The sequence below is a fragment of the Dermacentor variabilis genome, chromosome 7, assembly GCF_050947875.1.
Source record: "Dermacentor variabilis isolate Ectoservices chromosome 7, ASM5094787v1, whole genome shotgun sequence".
Classification (NCBI taxonomy): Eukaryota; Metazoa; Arthropoda; class Arachnida; order Ixodida; family Ixodidae; genus Dermacentor; species Dermacentor variabilis.
Genome location: NC_134574.1, coordinates 67,326,344 through 67,349,694, shown reverse-complemented (window position 1 = coordinate 67,349,694; position 23,351 = coordinate 67,326,344). Strand labels below are relative to the sequence as shown.

At 44.0% G+C, this 23,351-nt stretch overlaps 1 protein-coding gene across 1 annotated transcript in view; it reads right to left on the bottom strand.

Moving 5' to 3' along the window:
• Positions 1–822: 822 nt before the first annotated feature.
• The window catches only part of LOC142588683 (phospholipid-transporting ATPase ABCA3-like), a 64,815-nt gene continuing 42,286 nt past the window's right edge, over positions 823–23,351 (bottom strand). The window contains exons 10-14 of the mRNA XM_075700504.1: positions 19,856–20,108; positions 13,203–13,460; positions 8,894–9,044; positions 6,068–6,261; positions 823–1,482 (exon numbers count right to left, since the gene is read on the bottom strand). Of these exons, the coding sequence (XP_075556619.1) occupies positions 1,059–1,482; positions 6,068–6,261; positions 8,894–9,044; positions 13,203–13,460; positions 19,856–20,108 (1,280 nt within the window). The 3' untranslated portion in view covers positions 823–1,058. The remainder of the gene's footprint in view (positions 1,483–6,067; positions 6,262–8,893; positions 9,045–13,202; positions 13,461–19,855; positions 20,109–23,351) is intronic.

The window sequence follows — 23,351 nt, the reverse complement described above, 5'->3', positions numbered from 1 at the left end:
CCAATAGAAACCAACATAGATAGTTAGTCCCTGGAAATTCCGTGAAGCACTCCAAGCATCAAACACAATAATAATGATTATTTGAAGACTTCTATTCCGTTTATTAAGCAGAGAATTGTTGTTTGCTCGCGAATTAAGTACGAGTTTTAAGGCTTTCCTTGAATTATCGTGCCAAAAATTTAGCCCTTGCACTTCAGTATGACGTCATCACTGGTATGTGTGCGCGCGTGTTTCAACTTATTTTTGTGCTTATTAGTCTTTGGGTACTTCGTTCACCCTTCGAGACCTTCTACCCGCCAACAGGCAGACAGTGGCAAATCTATCTCACTGTCAGACCGACCGACCGACCGACCGACCGACCGACCGACCGACCGACCGACCGACCGTTACAGCCGGAACGTTCGCAAGGAGCATTCACTTGAAATGAATTCTTAGGGAGGAACCAGTTTCGAAGCATTCATTTTGAAAGTGTTCGACGAAATGATTGGCATTCCAGTTGGTTCTTTGAGAAAACGCTGTTTTATTCAGTGGAGCACAAAACTAACTAGAGCACCAATGCATATTGTCGGTCAGTGTTTTGAAATCTCGGAGCTGGTGCATTCTTGAGAATTATTTCCAAGTGGATACGCCTTGCGAACTCACTATGTAGAATGAGCAGATTAAGGCATGTGCTATAAAATAAATAATTACAACCTAATTAGAATATTTAGGTTAATTATTCAATTAAGCATTTTCATTTCTTAGACGCAGTGGCCGCCTCATGGAGTGATTCATATCAAGGGTTGTAATTGCGCTAGGTGCCACAGGCAATTTTTACACGGTTACTGCCGCTAAAAAGCACCCCGCATATATTACTTGCCACTCACATACTGGTCGACCATTTGTGCTTTTCATATGGCTGTTCGCCGATGTATCGCACTTCTAGTATTGCCGCTATCGGTTTACACGTGCACCTTACTTATGAGTTACCAGATCAATGTTTCCACTATAGAACCTCGTTTTCTAAAACGTTTCTATCCCACTATCTGACTAACGTCACTGAAGCGGTATGGCCACAGTTACTGACGAATCATCTCGATGAAGAACGCGCCGAAGAAGAGGAACATGGTGGCGCAGAAGCTGCAGCCGGCCAGTGCGTAGAGGACGTAGTCGAAGATAAAGTTGGCCAGCCAGTAGATGCGGATGGAGAGGCCCGTGAGCAGCTGCAGCTGGCGGCAGCCGCTCACACGGTCCACAACGGGGAAGAGGCCGCACGCGGAGGTCATCGTGGCCAGGGACATGGCTCCGAACGTGAATCGCTCCAACTGCCGCTGGATGACCTCGGGCGAGTCCTTGTCGTACTCGACAGACTCCTCCAGGTTCCTCTGGGGCCGCACCCGGAGCTTGATTGTCGCCGTGTCGTCGCCCACCGTCCAGCGCAACAGCGACGTGTGAACCAGGTTCAAGGCGATGACCGCGCTGTGGTAGAGTTCGCCGCTGTACCTGCGGCCACGTTATCAGTGCTTCTGAGACACAATCGCGTAAATAGCCTCACGCAAAGCAGTGAAGTACTGTTATCTATTCGGACTTTGTTTCAGCCTCGAAATAACTGCTCAACCGTCAACTTCTGTTAAATGTGCTTTCCTCTGTCGACCACCTCGCATGGGTTGATGTATCGTAGCTAGATTTGTCCCATTGTTCTCGTAGTTACAATTGATGGCGCTCAGAAAATTATTTAAGGAAAATATGTATTGCATAAAATAGTTAAAAATTTGAATGCTTTCTCAATTCTATTCAAAAATCTTCCAAGAAACAGAAATAATGCATAAAACTTCTGTTTGAACAGAAATTTCTTTTTGAAGAAACAAAGTTAATGCATCGCGGCCCCATCTGCATCACAAGAAGATCAACAGAATAAAAGCGTTACCGAAATGAGTGCCACACAGGGCACCAGCTGCGGTTCATGAAACTGTAAAAGGGATAAGTGCTAACAGGCAACATGTAAAAAAAAAGTTCTCTTAAGTAAAGCACAAACTTTACACAGCAAACTAAAAAACAGAGCTATGTCCAGTGCGACGTAGCACTAGTGGTGCGCTGCCGTATAGCAGAATTTTGATGAACGGCAAGGCCTTGACTACAGGTAAGTCACGCAAGGCTCTGGTAAGTCACGTCTTAAAGTTCTACAAGTCGCAACTTTAGGAGGGCCAACAATGCACTATGGCGTAAGCGACAGTGATCTGAGGTTACAGTGATAATAGTGTTTTAGCCTTTCCGTGAAGTATTCCGGAGAGAAGAATACTAGGTCACCTTTGCCTCAGCGGCCACAATGGTGGCATCAGCTTAACCAGAGAGGACACAGAGCTTACTGCTGTGACTGATCCTACAATGCTTATTTCACGGCTTCAAGCTTCGCCTCCTCATTTTGGAAGGTTAGAGCGAGGAACACACGAGACTTGAAGAAAGAGACAACACGAGCTACCAGGGTCCCTGAGAGCGGTATAAAGTTCCCTCTGATATGACCCGCTATATTCGCGACCATAGTATGCGAACTCGAGCCACACGGGAAAACAGTAGGCTGTCTTAGGTCGAAATGCGTTACCATTATTTGTTTCAAGCAATGCCCCACGTAAGGACCGCTGGGAAGTAAGCGTACTCTTTACAATATTGAGGGTTTCCTGCAGCTGCATATAGCTGTGTGGAAATTACACGAATGTGAATAAAATTTGGCTCATACCACCGTTTACCAAAGTAAGGCGCAGTGCATGGAGATATTGAAGTAAAATTGGTGGAATGAACTTCATGTCCTAAAAGGGAACATGTACCGGCGACAGCTTAATACTGCAAAAAAAAAAAAATCTTTGCTGAAAGTACAGACTATAGGATGTACTTTCCCCGTTTGGTGGCGAGTTTAATTGGCCAAGGTCGCACTGTAAATCCTGCTCGAATGATATTTGTGTCGAGGTTGTGAGTTCAAGCTTGAAAATCTTGGCTAACTTTATAGAATCGTTACATAACTATGACTAGTCAAAAATGTTTCCTTGAACCGAACAACAAGCTTTTATTTCTATTTTGTTGCTAGTTTGACCGACAGGTTAAGAACACACGACCTCTGAGGCGACTCCAACTGGTGCAGCTCTCTTTCAAAGCTACGGGGGAGGCAAGCGCAGATGCCCCCCTGCTTCTATGTAACTGCGGGGACTGCCACTACTGAAGTTCTTACTAGGAAGCATCCGTTCAGCCCACGTAGTTACAGTAGGTAGGTTCCTGAGTCGCATTAACAAGCGCCTCTTCAATAAGGAATAATTCGTGTTGTATAGTACGATGGAGCTTCGGCACATTAGCAAAATTACCCCATACTCTAAGCGTTAGCGCATCAACGAACATCTGCTTTACTCGTGCTAACGCCAGCTCGCTCATCTCAGACTTCTGGCACGGCTTTCTCGTGCGAGATTACGTGCAACAGGCCTTTTCTTGTTCGACTACAGACCCGGGAATGAAATGCGCAAGTGATAGTCAATATCACCACTGCCTTTCGCATGCGTAATGTCGTACATTATTAAGTTGCCTATAAAAGACAAAACGCGGCAGCTCCAATTATTAATCGTGGTTGCTAGCGCTCTGAGATACTGTGTTAAACGGCACCTCCTTTCAGCATCGACTTAGGATGTAATGAAACTTGTTCGACCGTTTATATGCCGGCACACGAAAAATCGGTCAATAATGCCGTAGCAGTCACACTGATGCTTTCGCCATCGTCTTCTTCTTGCTGCTTCTGTCGTGGCCCACGTAGCCGTGTCATTCCCACGCAATTACTTAACAGAAACAAAGGCATTGGTCTACCTGGTAATGCTTTGCACAGCCGGCGAACGGTGCTAGAGGGCTAGATTCCTGTTGCATGCTTCGCATAACATTGGTTCTCCCGCTGCATGTGATTTTCACAACTTTTTTTTTACAACCTCCTTGAATCAGCGGGATGTCTCTTATCCGACAGTATATGTATTACTTACGAACGTAGAGTTTCATGCCATAATTAGTAGACGGAATTCTTGCGCTAGTGTCTACGGGAGCTGCAATGGGGGCTGCTGTACCAGCATGGGAATTACTTCGTGTCTTTATAAATTCGTCAGTTTCAAGAAACCACAGCGTAATAAATAATTAAATAAACATCGATAAAATTGTCCTACGGCATGATTCGAACACATTACTCCCAGTACAAAAGCCCGATATTGAAACCATTGCGTAACGGACGCATGCATCGACAAGGGACATAAAATGCCCTTATGAACTTATCGCGGGCAAGCCAGTACCTGGAGGTGCTTGGCGCGTTTCGATTTGGCCACTTTGACAAGATGAATCTTTGTAATTAGTGGCGATCGCGTGTGTTCGCAGCATCTTCTGACCTTAGAAAAGCGTAGGTTGCTCTGAAATTTACAATTATGAAGGCATATAGAGCGCAACAAACAAAGCCAGAAGAATATCTTAATCCACAAGAATGAAGATCGCACAATTCCACGTAAATCCCATCATTCCCGTAGTGGCTCAACGATCGCAGCGCCGGAGTTCCCTCTAGTGATTATTGTTGAAAACTCTGTGCTTGGGAACAAACCAACGACGTGAACGACAAGGTGTCAAGCGCATGTTGCGTCGTGCGAAGACGTGGTACGCGATATTCACGCGAGCGCTTTATACCCGAGTGCGTATCAGTGGCCGTGATGAACTGCCAGGAACATGTGGTTCATACCCTATTCATTTGTTCATTTCTATTTTTTTACTTCTTGCGCAGTCTAACACAACACTCCCGTGTATAACGTGTTTCTACACCGTTCCCTTTTATTGCGACCGCAATTAGGTGGACACTCCAGGCGCATTTCCACTATCGCCGTCGCCATCGGTGTCGCCGTGATGTTCTGCATGAAGTCTAAGTGCAATAACATCACGACCGGGAGCCGTGTGCTGGAGGTGCGAGGGAAAGCTTTCGCGAGTGAGCCAAGAGGTCTTCATGCGGCGGCGTCTTCTCGCGCGCGCAAGGAAGAAAGGGGGCGGTACGCTTCCGGTTTTTTCAAGCGCGACGCGGAGCGACGAGCGCTCGCTCGGAGAGAAGTGCACCAGGCAGGCCAGTGGCGCAGCACCTCTTCTACTCCGGCTGCGACGGCTGAGTGGGGCCGCGGGTCCTAGCTTGGAGTTAATTTGGCGTGGGGTCGAAGGCTAGGTGGGCTGGAGATAGGTGATGGCATCGCATACGCTGTTCTCGCTCGCGCATAGTTCGCATTGAAGCGAGAGGCGGCGCGAAGGGCAATTCGCTCGCTGCTGCTGCGGCCCTCGGTCGCGCCAGCGTTACGACAGAGATTGCCCACGGTCATCGAGTGAGATGTGGTCCCGTTTGCCTGGGCGCCCGTGAGAACGTGCGTATTAATTTAGTAATCAAATGTTCACATCAGTTTGTGCAGTTGATAAAATTTCCAAATTTATTTCGCGCAGATGTCTAATAATTTGTTGACGCCATCAATGCTTCACCTTTCGGACGAAACTGCGACATTTTTTTCACTGCTCTGTAACGCAGCGTTCTGGGCGCGTTGATATGAGATGTTTAGGCTTATGGCGCACGAAAAGACAAGAACACAGAAAGACGCGGTACACACAGGCGCCGACTTACAACAACATTTATTTCGAGCAAGAGAAGCTCGTATATCGTCAACATCATCAGCGCCGGTGCGCACCACGTCTTTCTGTGTCCTAGTCTCTTCGAGTTCTGTAAGCTTAATCTTTTCACTGTCATTGCATGTCCCTCCATGTTCGTTTATTTCGAAATATAAAACGTTCCGCAAGAAGCGGTGAATGCCAAAAAAATAAGGTATTTCTCTAGCGAAAGTGGCGCTTGGCCGCCACATTCGCTACACAAATCGAGGCAGAGCAGACAAGTCCCTTTATGTATTACAAAATTATCGTGTTTCTCTTGCGTCGCGCCATCGTGTGTCGCACTGTCCGTATGTTCCTCGCGTAGTTTCCAGGTCAATGTGACATCCCCGCAGGCTCTGGCGTAGTGTACCTCGACCAACTATACCATGAAATCGACGGCGCCACAACGTACCATGCGATCGCCAGCCTGCCTTCGTAACCCTTGGAGACGCCCAGTTGGACGACACCCTCGTTTGGGTCTTGGCGCACGGCCGACTTTTTGCCGATGAGGAAGAAACTGGCGCCCGCCGCGTACTTCAAGTACTCCTGCATGTCGCGGCCACCTGCTTCCAGGAGGTAGTCTGTGACGTCACGAACCCGCGTGATCTGAAAGGTGCAACCAGCGAGGACGAATTTGTTAAAGTGGGCAAAGAAAAAAAAAACGACAGGTATTTTGATATTTACTTTCGGTCAACCATTTCCGACCACCAAACAAAGAACCTTTATGCTCAAGAGTTGGAGGAGCGTGCAAGAGATGCAGCGTTAGGAGGAGACAAAGGGCACAACACGTCGGGACATTGGCAAAGCTTCATTTCGAGAGCCTATAGCTGAGCTCCGCAATCTCGTGCTCGCAAACCACGCAACGCTCACCACTTATCCTTAAAGGCAAGCTTTAGCTCGGCGGAGACTATCTAAATACATGAGAGAGAAGACATTGTTTTGCTCGGCAAACCACAGCACCAAATTCGGTCAGATTTGTTACATTTGAAAAAAAAAGAAATCAGGATCCAGTGAATGTAGGAAGCGAATCTTTAATTTAGGCAGTGGTCGTTTGAATAAACATTCTTCAACGTTGGTAAGTCCGAAAAAGTAGAACGAAGTTTACAAATCCGATACTCTTTAGCAAAAGCAGGTGTCGCGGTTGTGTAAACTTCGCCTGTTAGAACATCCAAAGCGCACAGATGTGACATCATTTGCTGTGACACACATATTTTGCTTATAAGAAGGTTGTATGAGTCCTACCCATACACTAGTGGTGCACTCAAAAGCCACGTAAAATACATAAATTTACTCCGTGTTCGAAGTACTATTACATGCAATTTACATAACTGCGATATCATGTGTCATTGCTGAATTACAGTGGCGCAAAGTGAATATCTTAATCTTCAGAAAATCTGCAATTTTCAGCAATATTTAGAAGCAGTGGACGGTCTACAATAAAAAAAGCTCTGCCCGTAGTCATTACACCTTAGATTACTTTTTTTAGACGCTACAGACCTCACTAAATGCGGTGCAGTGGTCGGCGAGAAAAACGATTTCTACTTTCTCGTGCATTTCGATAGGAGGCCCTGTCAGAAATGTCCCGTTCCTTTGTGCGGTATTTCCAAGGCGTGCACGTGTGCCAGTGGTGACTCAAATCCCACAGCATACGTCAAGCTGTTAACATTTTATTTCATCTCGGTAGAAAAGGATCAACAGACAGTCATAGCCTTTGGTTAAGGACAGTCAGTTCGCCGCACCAACTAATGAATTTACTCCATAAGGAGGCCCTGCGTGCAGTCATCCTAATAACCATTCATGTCGAAAGGCGAGGTGGACGAAAAAAAATATACGCTATGTCGTGCCTGTTATTTATCCACCTATTTACCGGTTCGTTTCTGGTGGCTGTTCCCATGGAGGTACGCGCCCTTGTTCGCATGTTTACTTTCTTTTTCAAAGCTTTGTTTCAGCTCACAGTACACTATGCAGCACAAACTGAGGATAAGAGAGAAAAAGCAGGCTACGACCGCTGGACAACGCTCTCGAAACCATTTAACGACATTGGCAGTTGTGACAGGAAAAAGAAAGAGGAAAAAGTTGCGCAATATTAAAGTAAAATGCGTGTAGGGCAATGAAATATCTCGGACATTCTTATTACAAGTGTTACGTAGATCTTTATATATTGGTATATGGAACATCAAATGCAATTATAACATGTAGTGAATACCGGCAAATTCAATACATAGTTCGAAAAATATATGGATTATGGTGAAACAGAGTAAAATTGTAATAATGAAAGAAACGTGAAATGCTCCAGAATATAAGATCAGCAAGAACTAAGTCACGAATGAGTCTCGAATCGCACAACATAATATATAGCATAAATTTTCCTACAATGCAGTGTTTAAGAATTTAGGCAATATACACGTCAACGTTATGAAACCTTTGTTCTAAATCGAGGTAATGTATAGGTATGTCGTTTTCAAGTTTCATATGGCGTAATATGCGGATGAGTTTTACTATGCGATTAAGAAAGAGATCATTTTTGCTATCTTTTATAAAAACAGGCTAACCTGCATCCGAGCTATTTATTTACACCAACAATTTTATATTTTAGGCGTAGGGAAAGTGTTGGGGCATCATATCGAGTATCAGCAATTATACGCAGCATCTTGTTTTCTGAAAAACAAATAATTTTCGGTCATTGGAAACAGTGCTATTACCCCAGACTAGAAAGCAGTACTTTAGGTTTAAGTAAAAGATTGATTGACTTCATCTGACTGTTACGTTCATTTACATTTCTGTCATTGCAAAGTTTTTCTCGTTACGTATATATTTCAGCGCTTCTCCTTGAGCGGATCCAGGTCACCGAGGCCAAAGAGTGGTTGGAAACTTAAAACTTATCGCGTGCAGCCGTGTAAATTGGCTAATCGGGGGGTGAGGATGAGGTAAGGGGGCTTAATTGCAGCTTCAAGAATTATTTGGACATAACTAAACTCCAGGAGTTCTAATACTAAAGGCCATTGTTCAGAAACTTCTCCAGCATCAACTAGAGAATTGCATTGCCACACATGGAACCAACACATGGAAGCACGCGTACAAACTCTTCGTTAATTGCAATGGCACAGCAGAATCCGTTCGGAGTGGTTCATATAAGTGGCACCAATGTGTACGGCGTAAAATATTTCCATCACAGGGAAGTACAGCTCCTGTTCGCGACGGAATTATACAAAGACTTGGTCACAATAGAAACGCTTACGGGGACGCCCTTTTGCTCGATGAACTGACGGTAGTAGTGAGAAACTAGCACGGAGTCATCGTCGGCCGTCATTATAGCGTTGACGCTGAAATTGTACATCGCTTGCAGGTCGTACGGGTACACGTCCCTCACGGAGAGCACTGCCGTTCCCCTGCAAAACGGTAAGACCGACAAAGGGATTCCGAGTACAGTTCAATAAGAAACAATACAAAATCTGAGTCAACGTGCTTACCACCCACTACGAGGAAGTGACAATAAGTATAACACAAGATGTCACTAAAACAATTAAACCATTAGGCAATATTACAGACAATTTTTTGACTTCTGGCAGCCCTTTAAAGTTTGTGCGAACTGACAGTTCCGAAGCCAAGACACTCAAAGTGACAGCCCTTTTTTGGTGCCTTTAAACCGCATGAAACTTTCACTAAAAAGATCGATCTTCAACAGACCGCAACTTTTTTTATGTGCAACCCCGCAGCAGCGATGGTTGTGCCAGACCTAATCTGAAGGATCACGCAATAAGTATTCTGATATATCGTTAACCGGACCTCGACACCCCATTTGCATTTTCAAGACAATGTCCTTCTTGGTGAGTTACTGCCATTTTTTCGTATCGGGTCTATTGTTTCAACATCTTATCTAGACTCTTTCTTGAGCCGATCCCGGAAATAGTGCCATATATTTAGGTGCCACGGGCAGCCGCTGAGTGTGGACCACTGTGTATGTGCGCTGCTCTTCAGCGAAACCTCTTGGGCGTCAACTTGGTTTTGTGTTACAGGGTATGTGCAAGTCGGACCAGTGGGCACGTGATGAAGCATGACAATAACAATAATGACCGATGTGATGATGATAATTATGACGATGATTATCATTATGGTTATGATAATCAAGATAAGTGGAGCTAAAAAAGCACCGATGGTTACCGTGCTCGCATATGTGAAATTTTCACGCAGCTTTATACGTGTTTTCATTCAGCGGGTCAATAATTTAACTCCATAGTGCTAACGGACGCCTGCCGCAGAAAATTCGGCAGTGGCGTCCGACGTACAGCGCTGACCGTCGCGTGAACAAACGTGATGCCGAACCACGCATACCGAACCACACAGGCCCTTCGTGTAGAGGAGAGGCGTTACTGAACTAACTGAATTTCTCAAAGTGAAATGCGTCAGCAAAATCTCGCGAATAACGATTACACACATCCTACAGGCACGATAGTGTGGGATTGTAATTTAAATGCACGAGAAAGCATAATTCTGTTACGCGGAAACTCAAACAGAAACGCCTGTTCCAGCGTTTCTGCCATTCATAGCGCGGCGCGCCCTGTTCCTTGCAACAATATCCAGATGGTGCTTGTCTCTGCGCTCGGCCCACGCAGAAGGCTCGCTTTCGTGCATAACCTTGGCCGCCAGCATTGCCCGGTAAACATTACGGTTACATAAGCTGCAGTGGTCGGGAAGCCTGAGAAGCATTCAGGGATCTATGAATGCTGTCGCGTTCCACTCTTAAAGGCGAAGCTTAAAGGGACACTAAAGTAAAAAATGATTTCTTCTGCATCAGTGAACTACCGTTCTACAACACCAAAAACACCACTCCTAAAACGATAATACGTTTGGTAAGCCAGAAAAAGCGCAAGAACGAAATACGGGTGGCGTCGCCTACTCAAGTTCCCGCACCTGGGGGCTGTGACGTCTTGAACTTTGATTGCATCTTCCAGGGCCTACTAATTATATATAGCGCTAAAGATTGTCAATGGGTTCCAACGGAACCAAATATTAAACATGGCAAGTTTCGGGAACCTTTATTCAGCCAACGCTGCCCAAATGCGAAAACATACTTTGGGATCCCTGACGTCACGCTGACGTACCAGCGCTGGGCTTTCGGCGCGAAATTCAAATACTAATACTTGTACCTTCATTTTCTCAGCTAACAATCAAACTATTTTTTGGACTGACTGCCTTCGGGGTTCTCAAACAATGCTTCATTAGTCTAAACTGATTTATTGCTTCGCTTTAGAGTCCCTTTAAGCGTCCTCCACATTTTTGTAATATGATTACATGGGCACATCGATTATATGAGGAAGAGAACGCTGTTTTTAGCGTAGCGGGCGTGGACCATCTGTCTTGTGCGGCACACTGCAAACGGAGCAAAGTGTGGCGCATCTACTTCGCTAGTGGGACATCGCGAGCGACAGCCCGTGGTTGACGCGTGGGCTCGATTGGTAGCAGCCGCCGCAGGTAGACCTCCGCTCATGCAGCGCTTTGTTTTCGTACAGACAACGCGCGCGCTACTCAGGCGCCATACCGTGGCCATCATTACCGCACAGCCCGTCTTGCGCATCACTACGGTTTTGTTCTCACGCTTTTGTTTCACCGACAACAAGAGCGTCCCTTCGTCACGGGGAAATCGCGCCACGAGTGTCGGCGACGACAACACCCAAGGTAACGCCACATAGAGACTTGCTGGTAGCAGTAATCCTCGTCACCCACGCTGGCACGATTGCTAGGTCCAAAAAAGTGAAGAGTAGCCAGGAAATCGCAAAATGTAGCCAAGAAAGCAGGCAGGTAATTGCAAATAATGTAGGCAAGCTGCCGCCACGGCCAATCACTTAAGAAGAAAGCAATTCTGTAGCCGATTATGAGCTACTCCTCTTGAAGCTGTCATGTTTAGTGCCCTTAGATGTACTTTAAACGTGTTTTTGGGGATCAAATTAGAACTGGTGGCTCCGTATTCGTATTCGGGAATTGTTACCCCTGCACACATGGTTATGTCAGCATACGTAGTTCTCAATGAACCCTAGTAGCAGCAAATATGTCACGCGCACAATTCTCGCTCTTTAGTGATTAGTCAATGTAGCCCTGTGCTGCATCTCAACTTTCCAAGGGAATATCACATACTAGTCAGGACATCTTACCACATAAAAACAGCGTTCTTCTAGAAGTTTTTATAGTCACATATCGATTTGTTACCATGTGCCTTTACTTAAATTAATCATGGAACCCTCATTAGATTTCTGTTTCTACTTTATGATTTCCTGAGCAATTATTAGTATTACTTATTTTTTGTTTTGAAAACATATATACACTAGACAGGAAAGGGAGAGAAAGAAGCAGGCTTGCAACTGCCACCGGAAGGCGCACAACGCCTGCCTACTCCTCAGAAAGGAGGAGGAAAAAACAGAAATCGTAGATTAGAAGAAGGGTAGGGAAGAGGAAAGAGCAAGATGAAAAATGTCGAAGAATTAAGCACAAGACATACAGCATAGGTAAGGTGGTGGAAATTCCCCAGCAATCAACAATATAAGGAGACGCTCCATGGAATGAGCCAGAAGGCGTTCCTGTTGAACGAATTTCGTCGGTTGCACAATGGAGGTTGCGTCCTCCCCTCCAAGCACACATGAAGAGGATGGTAGATCCACATCGCGTGCGTCATAAGAAGCGTAGATCAGCGAATTAAACCATTTATTTATAATATCTGGTCTGGTTTGTAGATAGTTATTACAGAAAAATGTTGATATTAAACGTAGCCATAAAGGAGCCAACTAGCCAACCCAAAAATTTACCGGCCGCGAGCATTCAAAAGGAGCCGACTTGCCGCAAAGTAGCCAAACCAGGCAACCCTGCACGCTGGTACCGCGTACTGACCTCGGCAGCTGACGCCGCTGACGAGCGTGGCCCTCTGCACCTCACGTCGCCCGGACTCCATTCGGAAGGATAAATGGGACCGCCCTCGCTGCTGCGGATGCCGTGGCCGGCATACAGCGCACGCGCCGGCAGTTTACCCTCTGCTTTTCCTCCACTTTCCTCCTCGTGCTCTCTTCTTTCATCTCCCGCTGCGCTCCGCGTTCGCTTTCATCTTTCGCCTGTGCTCGTTCGCTCGCTTAAGAGGTACGTCACTGAGGCACGCCGACGCTCAACACTGGAGCAGGCGCCTGAGAACTGCGCTCTAAAAGTTTTAAGGAGATTCACCCTCTAGTTGACGTCGATAAGATGTCGATCAATCGTCGCTCCAGCGCGGCTCTCGCCATAAGTTACACGGTTCATCCACCGCATTGTAGCCTCCTCCCCACAGAAATCCAGAAACATTGTCTACAAGACGTTGAATCGAGCTCAAACTATTTTTCTCCTCTTAGTAGTGATTAAGCACAGCTCTTTCGTATTCGAATAGCTCTGCAGATGTTTATGGTTTCTGCAGCGCACTTGTTTTGTCTGCATCTTCCGTTGTGACATAGTATTTGGACTGCGTCAGTACAGAGGCTTCCCTAAATGACTGGGTTATTTCATATTCTGGTCCCCTTCGCATCATCACTTACTTGGTGCTCTCTCGGTATCCCTGCAACGCGAGCAGCAATCCAGGCGCGAATATTCCCAGCACCGGCAGCAACCACTGGTGACGGGCGTACTGGCTGCGTTTACGGAGAAGTGCGATCACCGTCTGAATCGTCGACGTGCGCCATACGCAGCCGTCGCAGTTCGCACGCAGTTCGTTCAAGTCCACCGGCTCCTCCGGCTGATTCTTCGCCACGCTTGCCATGGTCTCCGCCTGCTCCTCCATCAGCTCATTGGCGATCCTGAGACCGCAGCGCAATTTGATTAGCCCCCTTCACTTGAGTGGCCGCCGTAGAAAACTTACAAGAATTACCGCTACAAGGTGCTTCAATCGCGACTGTCAAGAATTAAGTGTATTAAGGTGAATGCAACAGCTTTTAATGTTTGTTGCTCAAGTGACAAAATGAGGAATTTTCAAGCGGAATAATGTTTCTTGGAATTCATTTTATTCTTTAATAAGATCACTCGCTCTGAAAAGGTGGTTCTTTTACTCTTGCATCCTAAATTAATCGTTCACTCTAAATTTATAATTACTTATTGAAATACATTGCTCGACATACTGCACTCATTGAATTGCAGTCTATCAGTGCAGAAAAGCTTGGGTGTTTAGCTGTGTTTAGTTTCCATAGATCAGATTTCAAAATTTTATCATACGTTCACTGGTGTTCTACAGTTTTTGTTCTCGTCTTGTACGAAGTGCTGTCCAACAGGGCCTACTGACAGTTTTACAGAACGTAACGGCAAGAACGCCAGTCTATTTCACCTCATGTATATCTTTCGGGGGGAGAGGGTGAGAGGGGACGGGCTTAGTTGAAACTAGCCTTGTGTCAAGATTCGTTTATACTTCAGCAATGACAGGGTTTGAAGTCCTTCATTGCAAGATCTCCATTAGAGCGAATAAATATAGAGCTGAAGCACGAAAAGCACTTCATTACAAATGTTATTGATGATTATCGTTCCTTTCGTGATGTTCGCGGCTGCTGATAATTTGTTACTAAGTAAGCACTGTAATTTTGTTACGAATGCCATGTTTTTGTTGCTCGAGACAATGGTAGGCAAAATGCCTCGCATACCGTGTTACACTTAAACACGCACGAACAAAATTGGAAGGTATAGGGACGCAAGGTAGGTTGTAGATGAAGTCGTAGAAATGCTACGATGTTACTGAGTCGCTAGTGGATGTGTAATAGTTGACGCATTAATACATTGGATCTTGCTTTCTGCCTTGGTGTGTTTCTCAGGATTTTTCGCAAATGTTGCAACAGTCGTTAAACGTCTGCGTTCGCGGTAAATGATCCACATTTAGACTTACTTCGTTTACCCTTTTATGTCTGTTGCCTCAACCTAATTTTATAAACACTACAGCCTCGATTCCAACCGACGTAACAACGAGTTTAGCGGAAGGCTACAAACACGTCTGTCCTGTATACGACACGACCGTACCACAATGCTACTTTACACGGACTACACTATAGAAACTGCGCTGATAATGTACTGAACGCGTGGAAAAATTCAACTGTGTCGTAAGACCAAAGCTTTAGTACCAGCATTAGCAGCAGCATATTCTGCCCAGCCTTGTATTAAGCAACTCCTAAAGTTGCCTTATCCGCAGAGTAATCATAATGATTCGAAGCAAAAACTTGTAAGAACAAATACTTGCAGTAGTGACACCACAGAAGTGTCACCACGGGTCTGATCCGGTTTAATTTTTCATTTTGCAATTACTAAAGCGATGCCAGAGGGTTGCGCTGATGACGGAGTAGTTTACCAATGGTAAAACAAAAGATAAATCCACAGTTGTAATTAAAGCGATACAAATCAACTGGAAATGGAAGTTCAGAAACAAAACACACACAATTACACTGTATGATCTGCATGAACTTTTTCTACGTAAGCAGCATTGCATCTTTTATTTGTGACCAAGCTTTCAGACGTTTCTTTTTCCGGTGCTTTTAATTTGAATTGAATCTAGTGCTCTCAGGGGTTGCGATCATTCTGAAGGCAATTTTTATTTGTACATCGACACCACTGAGAGCCGGTAAATCCGTCAATGCTGACATGTAGCGTCCTTTGTAAGACTTCCATGCCGTTATTGACAAGGCCACCTTCCCAAAAAATTTTCAGACAGAGCGAAGAAAAATACATGTGCGTACAGAGTGAAAACATAGGTCAGCGAGCAAATGTCTGACAAATATTACGTTGTACATGCTGACATTAAGGAGCAGGATACCAAACTGTCAGATGTGAAGCGGCAAGCTGGTTCAGCAGAAACAAGTTAGAGCACTAAAGAAATTCAGCATATAAATAAAGATCTTAATAAACTTGAACGACATAATACGAAACTCAACCTAGAGTTTCATGGAATCCCTAAGACTGATCCTGAGAACTTGTTTGAAAAGGTCAATACAGTTTCTGCATCAATTCAGATGCAAGTTCTAACAGTGAGTGATGTCCCGGCAATACACTGTCTACCTCCTAGGTCAGACAGGATACCAGGCATCATTGTACCCTTCTCGCGACAATCAATTTGGCACACCTGGCTACATGGCGGTAATAAGCTAAGGGATGACCAATCCTATGTGACGATTCAGAAAAACTTGACCAAGCAAACTCGAACCCTGTTTTAGGAGGCAAAGCAATGGGAACGAGAGAATCACATCCGTTTTTTATGGTGTGCGAACTGTAAAGTTCTGATGACACGCAAGTTTGGTTCTCCTATCATTCTCGTGAAGAGCAAGGAAGATTTGCCAAGCCCAGCTTGAGGTTCCTGTCACGTTCATACTTATTCCTCTTTCTTGAGCCATGCTCGCTTTACCAACAGTATTGCGTAAATTTATTGGAGACAGATATCTGCCTGGCAGAAAATTTGTTCACTTAAATTCCCAATCCGGAAGAAACAAATATTTGCCTCTAGATTCGTTGTTTTCACAGGTTGATTTTCTGTTTGATATAATCATGTTAACAGAAACTTGGTACACGAATGAGGACAATCTCTTTTCTCTACCTGGTTATAATGCTTCCTGCGTAAATCGTTCCTACAGTCGATGTAGCGGTGTTTGCTTGCTTGTAAAACGAACTCTTCACTGTGAACGCCTAACAGAATTTTGCTGTTCTGAACCTGATTGTGAGATGCTGACTGCTGTCCTAAACAATTACGTCATCTATTGCCCCCTCCCCTCGGGAAATATTTCAAAACTGATGGCTCATTTAGTAAATGTTTTTTTTCACTATTCGGTGATAAATAGATATGTAGTTGTATGTGTCGGCGATATTAATATTGACATGCTATCTAACAAAAATTCTACACATGAGATGACGTGTTTGTGTGATAGCTCTGGTCTACTCAACACCATTATTATGCCAACAAGAATGACTGCCAATAATCGACACTTATTGTCTTTCTTACGAACGTTAACTCAGGGGTCGTTAGAGAAGGAACCATTTCATGTGATATTAGCGATCGCCTACCAATATTTCTAGTTACCAAGCAACATATAAAAAAACGACTTTCTTTATCAATGCATTCTATAACATCCCCTCATTCACTAATTCACTTTTCATGGAATGACGTTCTAAAAGACGACAACGCAAATGTTGCAGTGAAAACATTTTTGAAAAGTTAAAACAAATATATGATCGTAACTTTTCTGGAATTATCTACTGCCCATGTAATATAAAGGAAGTCCTGGATCACGCGAGACCTGCTGGACAAAATTAACGAGAATACGTTTTTAACTTGTCGCAACCCACAACTATTTAGTAAACTTAAAAATTTCGTAATCGCCTAAATAAAGACATCCAAAAGGCTAGATAAAACTACTTTGATAACATTTTTATGAACTCGTCTGGTAATTGCGCTTCCACCTGGAAAAATATTAAGAAAGTGCTGGGAACACCCAACTCATATTGTGTAATTACAGAACACACAATTAACTGCAGTGTTATTAGTGGCAGCTAGTTATGTGACACGTTTAATGATTATCTAGTGAATTAAATTTTTGCTAGAACATACCATGGTGCCACGTCGTAGATCAAGGATAAATGTCCAAGTACTTTTTTTAAGGCCTGCTTCTGAAAACGAAGTATATAAGACAATCATGCAGCTTGAAATAGTAACTGCTGTAAATCGATCAAATAAGTTGCTAACACAATCGAACAACTTCTTTTGATCTAATTAACCTCAGTCTGTCAAGAAGAACTTTTCTCTGCATATTACAGACGGCCAAAGTCTGCATTTTGTACAAAATGAAGATAGAAATAATTTAGCAAACTACAGGCCGATATCAATTTTGCCGGTATTTTCTAAAAGAATAGGAAGAATACTTCGTTCACAGTTAGCGGAATTCATTATAGGATGAACTTTTATAGGATGCACAATACGCCGTTAGAAGAATTCATCTATTGAACTTGCAGTACTCGACCAGAAAGAGTTTGTTCTAAATTGCATAGTATCTAAACATTTAGTGCTTGGTGCCTTCGTTGATTTCAGCAAGGCTTTCGATTTCCTGAATAGAAATTTGCTTTTACAAAAGCTAGATTTTTACGGTGTACGCGGCGTCGCCTTAGATATTTTAGCTTATATCTAAGCGAAAATAAACATTATGTATATGTAAATGATTTTGCTTCCACGAATAAATCAAGCTCTCTCGGTGTTTTTACCTTTTTATACATAACATTTACATACACATACATACTTGACCTTTTTTATACATAAATTATATAGGAAACGTCGATTGTTCAGCAAAATTTAACGTTTATGCTGATGATACGAATGTATTTTTGGCACAGAAAGACATTCACCAGGTAATTCAAAGAGGAAATCACATATTGCACAAGGTACACGGCTGGGCTTGCTCCAGTAGGCTAGTTATTATTACAGAAAAATACCAAGGCGGTTATTTTTTCAGCAAAATCCAAACTGGTCCATGTAAATTATCTCTATCTCAATAATAACATTATACAAATTGCCGATTATGTTAAAACTTTAGGTGTGATATCTTCAAATAACGTTACAGCACACACAAGTAGAGCAGTTGGTAACGAAAACATCACGTATAGTTGGGTATCATTTCTTGCCGCCATTATCTACTTCCATTGAAAAAAATGCTGATCTACCATTCATTCATTGTTTCTATCCTATACTAACTACTGTTTTCTAGTATGGGGTGACACAACGGAAACAAACACTGACAACCTTACAAGACTTGAACATAGATTTCTCAAAATTGTTGCTAAAAAGAGTGTAATCATTCTGTTAGTTATATTACAAGAAAATTATAAGAGGTGTGCCGAATCTTTACAATTACAACATTATTAAGGCGATAAAAAGGAACTTAAACAACGAACAATAATTTCTCAACTGGCCAACCTACAGCCCACTGGAAATAAATATGATGCACGCCAGCATAATTGCTGGTTAGTGCCTCGATCACGCACTAAGTATAACGACCAGATGCTATGCAATATAATTCCAGAGATGTTATTATCTTATTGTCATTGATGTGAACATTAAAAATATGACTTCAACATATGTTATAGCATTGTCTTTGTAATCTTAGTGCTAATTTATAACAGCCATTCACTATATATGTGATTTATGCGCTTGTATGGCAGTAATCCAATTCTGTCTTGTGAATATGCATGTACATTTTACATTCTATGTAGTTCTCTTGAGCCATAACTATTGTATCCTGTAAAACTTTATGTTCTGCAATAATTCTGAGTGATTGTTGTTGTAATAATTATCCTATTTTATGTTTGACATCTTATGATTACTATGAGACGTCACTGTCTTGCGGCCCTTTTGTAGGTAGTGGGAGCTAGTTAAGCTGCTTTTGTGAAGCCTTTGTTCCCGCTATCCCCCTTCAAGTACAACACATGATAATAAAGATTCAATTAATTTCATTTCAATTTATACCGGAAACAAAATACATGAACTTCAAGCTCATTCGGTCATTAGGTGGGCTGCTTGCAGTAAGTGGAATAGACAACCAACACAGAGATATTGCCACTTCCACGTGGTTTTCGATTCCGGAAATGATTGGAGTTAGTCATCTCAAACAAATTTCAGGACCACTTGCTACGCGGTATGTGGCCAGGCACTCACGCAGCGCTTCTCATGTTTCGCGTGCTAAGAGTAAGGCACAGCAAAATTATTTACATAGTATATGCCGTGAGGAAAACAACTAGATAAGATGCTTTCAGATACGTTAGCTTTCCCATGGGAAGTCGCATGCATAAGCAAGATTATTATTAAAGGGAAAATTAGATATCCACCCAAACGTAGCTAAGTGTTACAAAGGAAACTCATACGGGCGCTTCGAAAGAGTAGCGGAAGAGTACCTATGAATGCACACGGTTGGTCCCATAACCGTACATTGTACGAGTTCTTTGAACGGCTTGATTAACGTTAGCTGGGACACCACGTATAACCTAGGCGTTAGAAGCACGCGTAGTTGGTACGAAAAAAAAAGGACCCAAGCCATAACAGTGTCTCCGCTAAGGTAAAGATAACAAACGACCTTGTCTCGGTCTTCACGCACGCTGCTTCCAGAATTTGAGTTCGCTGTAGCTGTCGTTTAAACTTACTGAATTCACCGCAGCAATCCATTCTTTTTTATTTTCCAAAAACACACACCTGAGGTACACGTCTTCCATGGTTGTGACGGAGACGCTCATCTTCACTATGCCGAGCTTGAAACGAAAGCGTTCGAGCACCTTAAACATGTCCACCAGTCCCTCGGACGAGGTCACCCCAAGGGACAGGTGCAGTATGTCGGCGCTTTCGGACACCAGCTGGACATTGGGCACATAAGCTTTCACCACCAACACGATGCCCTGTACGTCGCACAGTCGCACCCGCTTGCTGATCAACAGATGGTAGCCCGTACCTGCGCACGCAGCAGCCATGACAGAAGCGTTTCGTATCTAAATAGACGACGGCTTCAATGGAACGCTTGCATCATCCATCATATGCTTCCCTAAAGCGCGCAAATGGTACCGGCCAGCCCAGCTAAATTATGGACGATACATCAAAAAAAAAAAAAAAAACGCAAACACTACTTATAAAAGACGCCTCCGGTAGGCTTAGCATTTATTTCTGCAACTTGGTGTTTTTTACCGAGCACGGCAACCACCTTTCGTCTCACAGTGGCTGTCAACGTTAATCCGATTAGCATTGATCCCTTGAAACGACACTACGAAATTGATATTCGTGACTGCTTAACCCCGGGTCGCGCTAAGACCAAAATAATTAGAATGCTCGGTCAAACCGAACTACACGCAAAGAAAACATTAGTAGTGGCGACTAGCCAACGTACGAACGTATGCTGAATAATACTTTCTTGAACAACTGGTCTCCGCTGAAGGACGCGAAAGGTTTGAAGTCAGAAAAGCGCCGAGCAAGATTAGCTTTGGAGAAAGGCTAAGGAACACGGATTAAAATATGGCCATTTATAGTGCACAAATACGCACCTCGATAGCCTGGACGAGGAAGAGGTGAAGAAAGTTGCCAAACAAATTCAGGATGATTGGTAGTGTAAAGACAAAACGAGCAGTCATAAAACGAAAAGTGAAAGAAACAGACACGGCTAATTGGATCCAAAGGATGGAAACAAAAAAGGAGCATTGAAATTTACCACACGGCAAGAAAAAAATTGCGACGGAAAATCTGTGCGATAACGCAAAGGGCAGTGCCTAATTGCTATTTGAGGTCTGAGCTGGCTGCCTGAGGACAAAAACACACCGGAGCAAATATGGTCCACAGGATGAGGCATGTGCGTGCTTCAATAAAAACACGGCAACAACTCGGCGCATATCAATGGAATACAAAGATATTGATCCAGCGAGACCTGTAGGTAGTGTCCACCTCCTAGAAGCAATGGGAGTCAAAGATGGAAATATTAACTGGTGAGCAGTCGACATATGTAAGAGACGATTAGCATATTGGTGGAAGGAAAGCCAGGAAGTGGTCAATAGAACCGGAGTTATTGCAAGTGTAGGTAACGGTACACATATCTAGCTCTTTTGGACACTTATCAGCTAGTGCCCCAAGTGGCTGCGGCGCCAAGCTAGCGCGTTTTCAATGGAGCTAGCGTGTTTTTTTGCGAACAAAAATTGAATGTACTGGTCAGCTACTAAGAAAGACAAGCGACGAGAGTTTCTAGAATACCAGTCGCACGAAGAAAAAAATGCAGTGATTATGTTGCGCGAAGATAGAATTTTCTTCCCAGGGAGGATAATGATTCAGCCTATCGAAGCATACGGAAACGACGAAAATTCTGACTCAATTTTAGAGACAAAACCGGTATCTGTGATAAAAGTAAGCCTGTTATTGTTATAATTGGGACATTTTTTATAATTAGAATATCCGCTTTTGATAGATGCCTGCCTCGACTCTCTGCACTTGGCGTAACGCTGTTCACAAATGCGAGCTCTATATCACAGTCGTGCAGATTCACGGGACGTCTTCATAAGATGAAGCGTGTCATCCCTGAATCGTCGGAAGCAAGTGTCGAGTGGTTTTATGGCACGCACCTATCGCTCCACGTCATGCTGGCAGGAGTTCAATATCGTGTTCCATGACGAGATCTTTTTCAGCCTCATGGGAATTTCACGATCTACGACCACAGGGCAGAAAACTCATGCTTCATTTGAATAGCAAATCTCCGAAATAGGCAAGGGCAGCGCCGTGCTGCTTCCATGTGGCCTTAGGACAATAACAAACCACAGCAAGTATTCACAACATGATAAGGCATGTGTCGGCCTCAGCAAGAACCTGGAGGCCACTCAGCATATCCTACTGGAATGTAAAGGTATTCTTCATTCATTCAGGCAGACCCGTACGTAACGTGCACATGACAGAGGCGCTTTTATTTCAAGTGGGGTATCGCATCAGCCGGTCAGCAGTCGAAACTATGCAGAAACATCTGGAATACATGGGCCATATAACGTAAAACTATTCCAGTATGTTTTTATTCCAATCTCCTAACGTCAAATTGGCGTAACCGCACACGCAAGCATCGGGCGGTGACCCGCAGGGTTGTCTGAGTAGACCAATAAAACACTCTCCTCGTTTATAGGAGCTCACTTTTGTTTGCTTTAAAAACGAATAACATCGCCAACACTGAGCGGCTTGTCTTGTCTAATTGGCTGACAAGAGGCAAGGAGCACGCTTAAGTGGAGATGGATTCGATGGGGCCAAGCCAGTGCACTGAAAATTGATAACTGGATGAAGAGGAAGGTGCCGGCGTCTGTGATTGGTCCGCTTTCTCCCACTTACCTTGGAGTGGCTGATCGAAAATCGCGACGGCATGCAGCGGAAGGTTAAAAATGCCGCTAAAACGGATCCTCAGCAAAGAATAGTTGGCAGAACAAGGTTGTAGACATGCCGAAAGTGCTCAATAACGTTACACGGCCTCATAGAAAGCTTTATTGTCTGCAAATAAACCCATGCTATCCGGCTGGTGCGAGTAAACAGTGCCTGAGCCATCGGCGGCAGCCATGTTTTATTGCTTTCGGAACGGGGCAGCCTGTGCCTATTCAGAAGAAAACTCAGTTTTGTTCGGCATAAAATGTATCTTTAACGCGTACACGTCACTTTGAAGTCGTGAGTACTCGCGCTTTCGTGACGTCGCGTGACTGGCAGGTGAAGTGGGTGTCGCCCGAAACCCTTTGAGCAATAGCCGAGCGCTGATGGTGAAAAGGCGTCGAGTCATAAACAAGCCTTCTTCTGTTCTTTCCAGTCATGCACAATCAGTGTGTTCACCTCATATCTGATGGGGAGCTATCGCAGTTTTGGTCACGTCGCGTAACAGAGAGGCAAAGTGGGGGTAGTTCAAAAAAGTTTTTGACCAATGGAGAAGGGCTGATTGCAGAATTGAAGAGAAAATTTTGGAATAGCTTTACGTTATAGCGCCCCTCGTGGAAAAAGGCAGGGAAGACATCAATACGACAAGATCTGATCGTTGCATCCATAATCAATGGTACAAGGCTTTGACGAAGAGAAGATATTCACAGACAATCACGATACTCCCTAATGCGAAATTTGAGCACAGCTCTGTACGTGTTTTCTTTTCGCAATATACTGGCTGGCGTGTACAATCTGTCGTTTGCGATACGTTGCAAACGGAGCG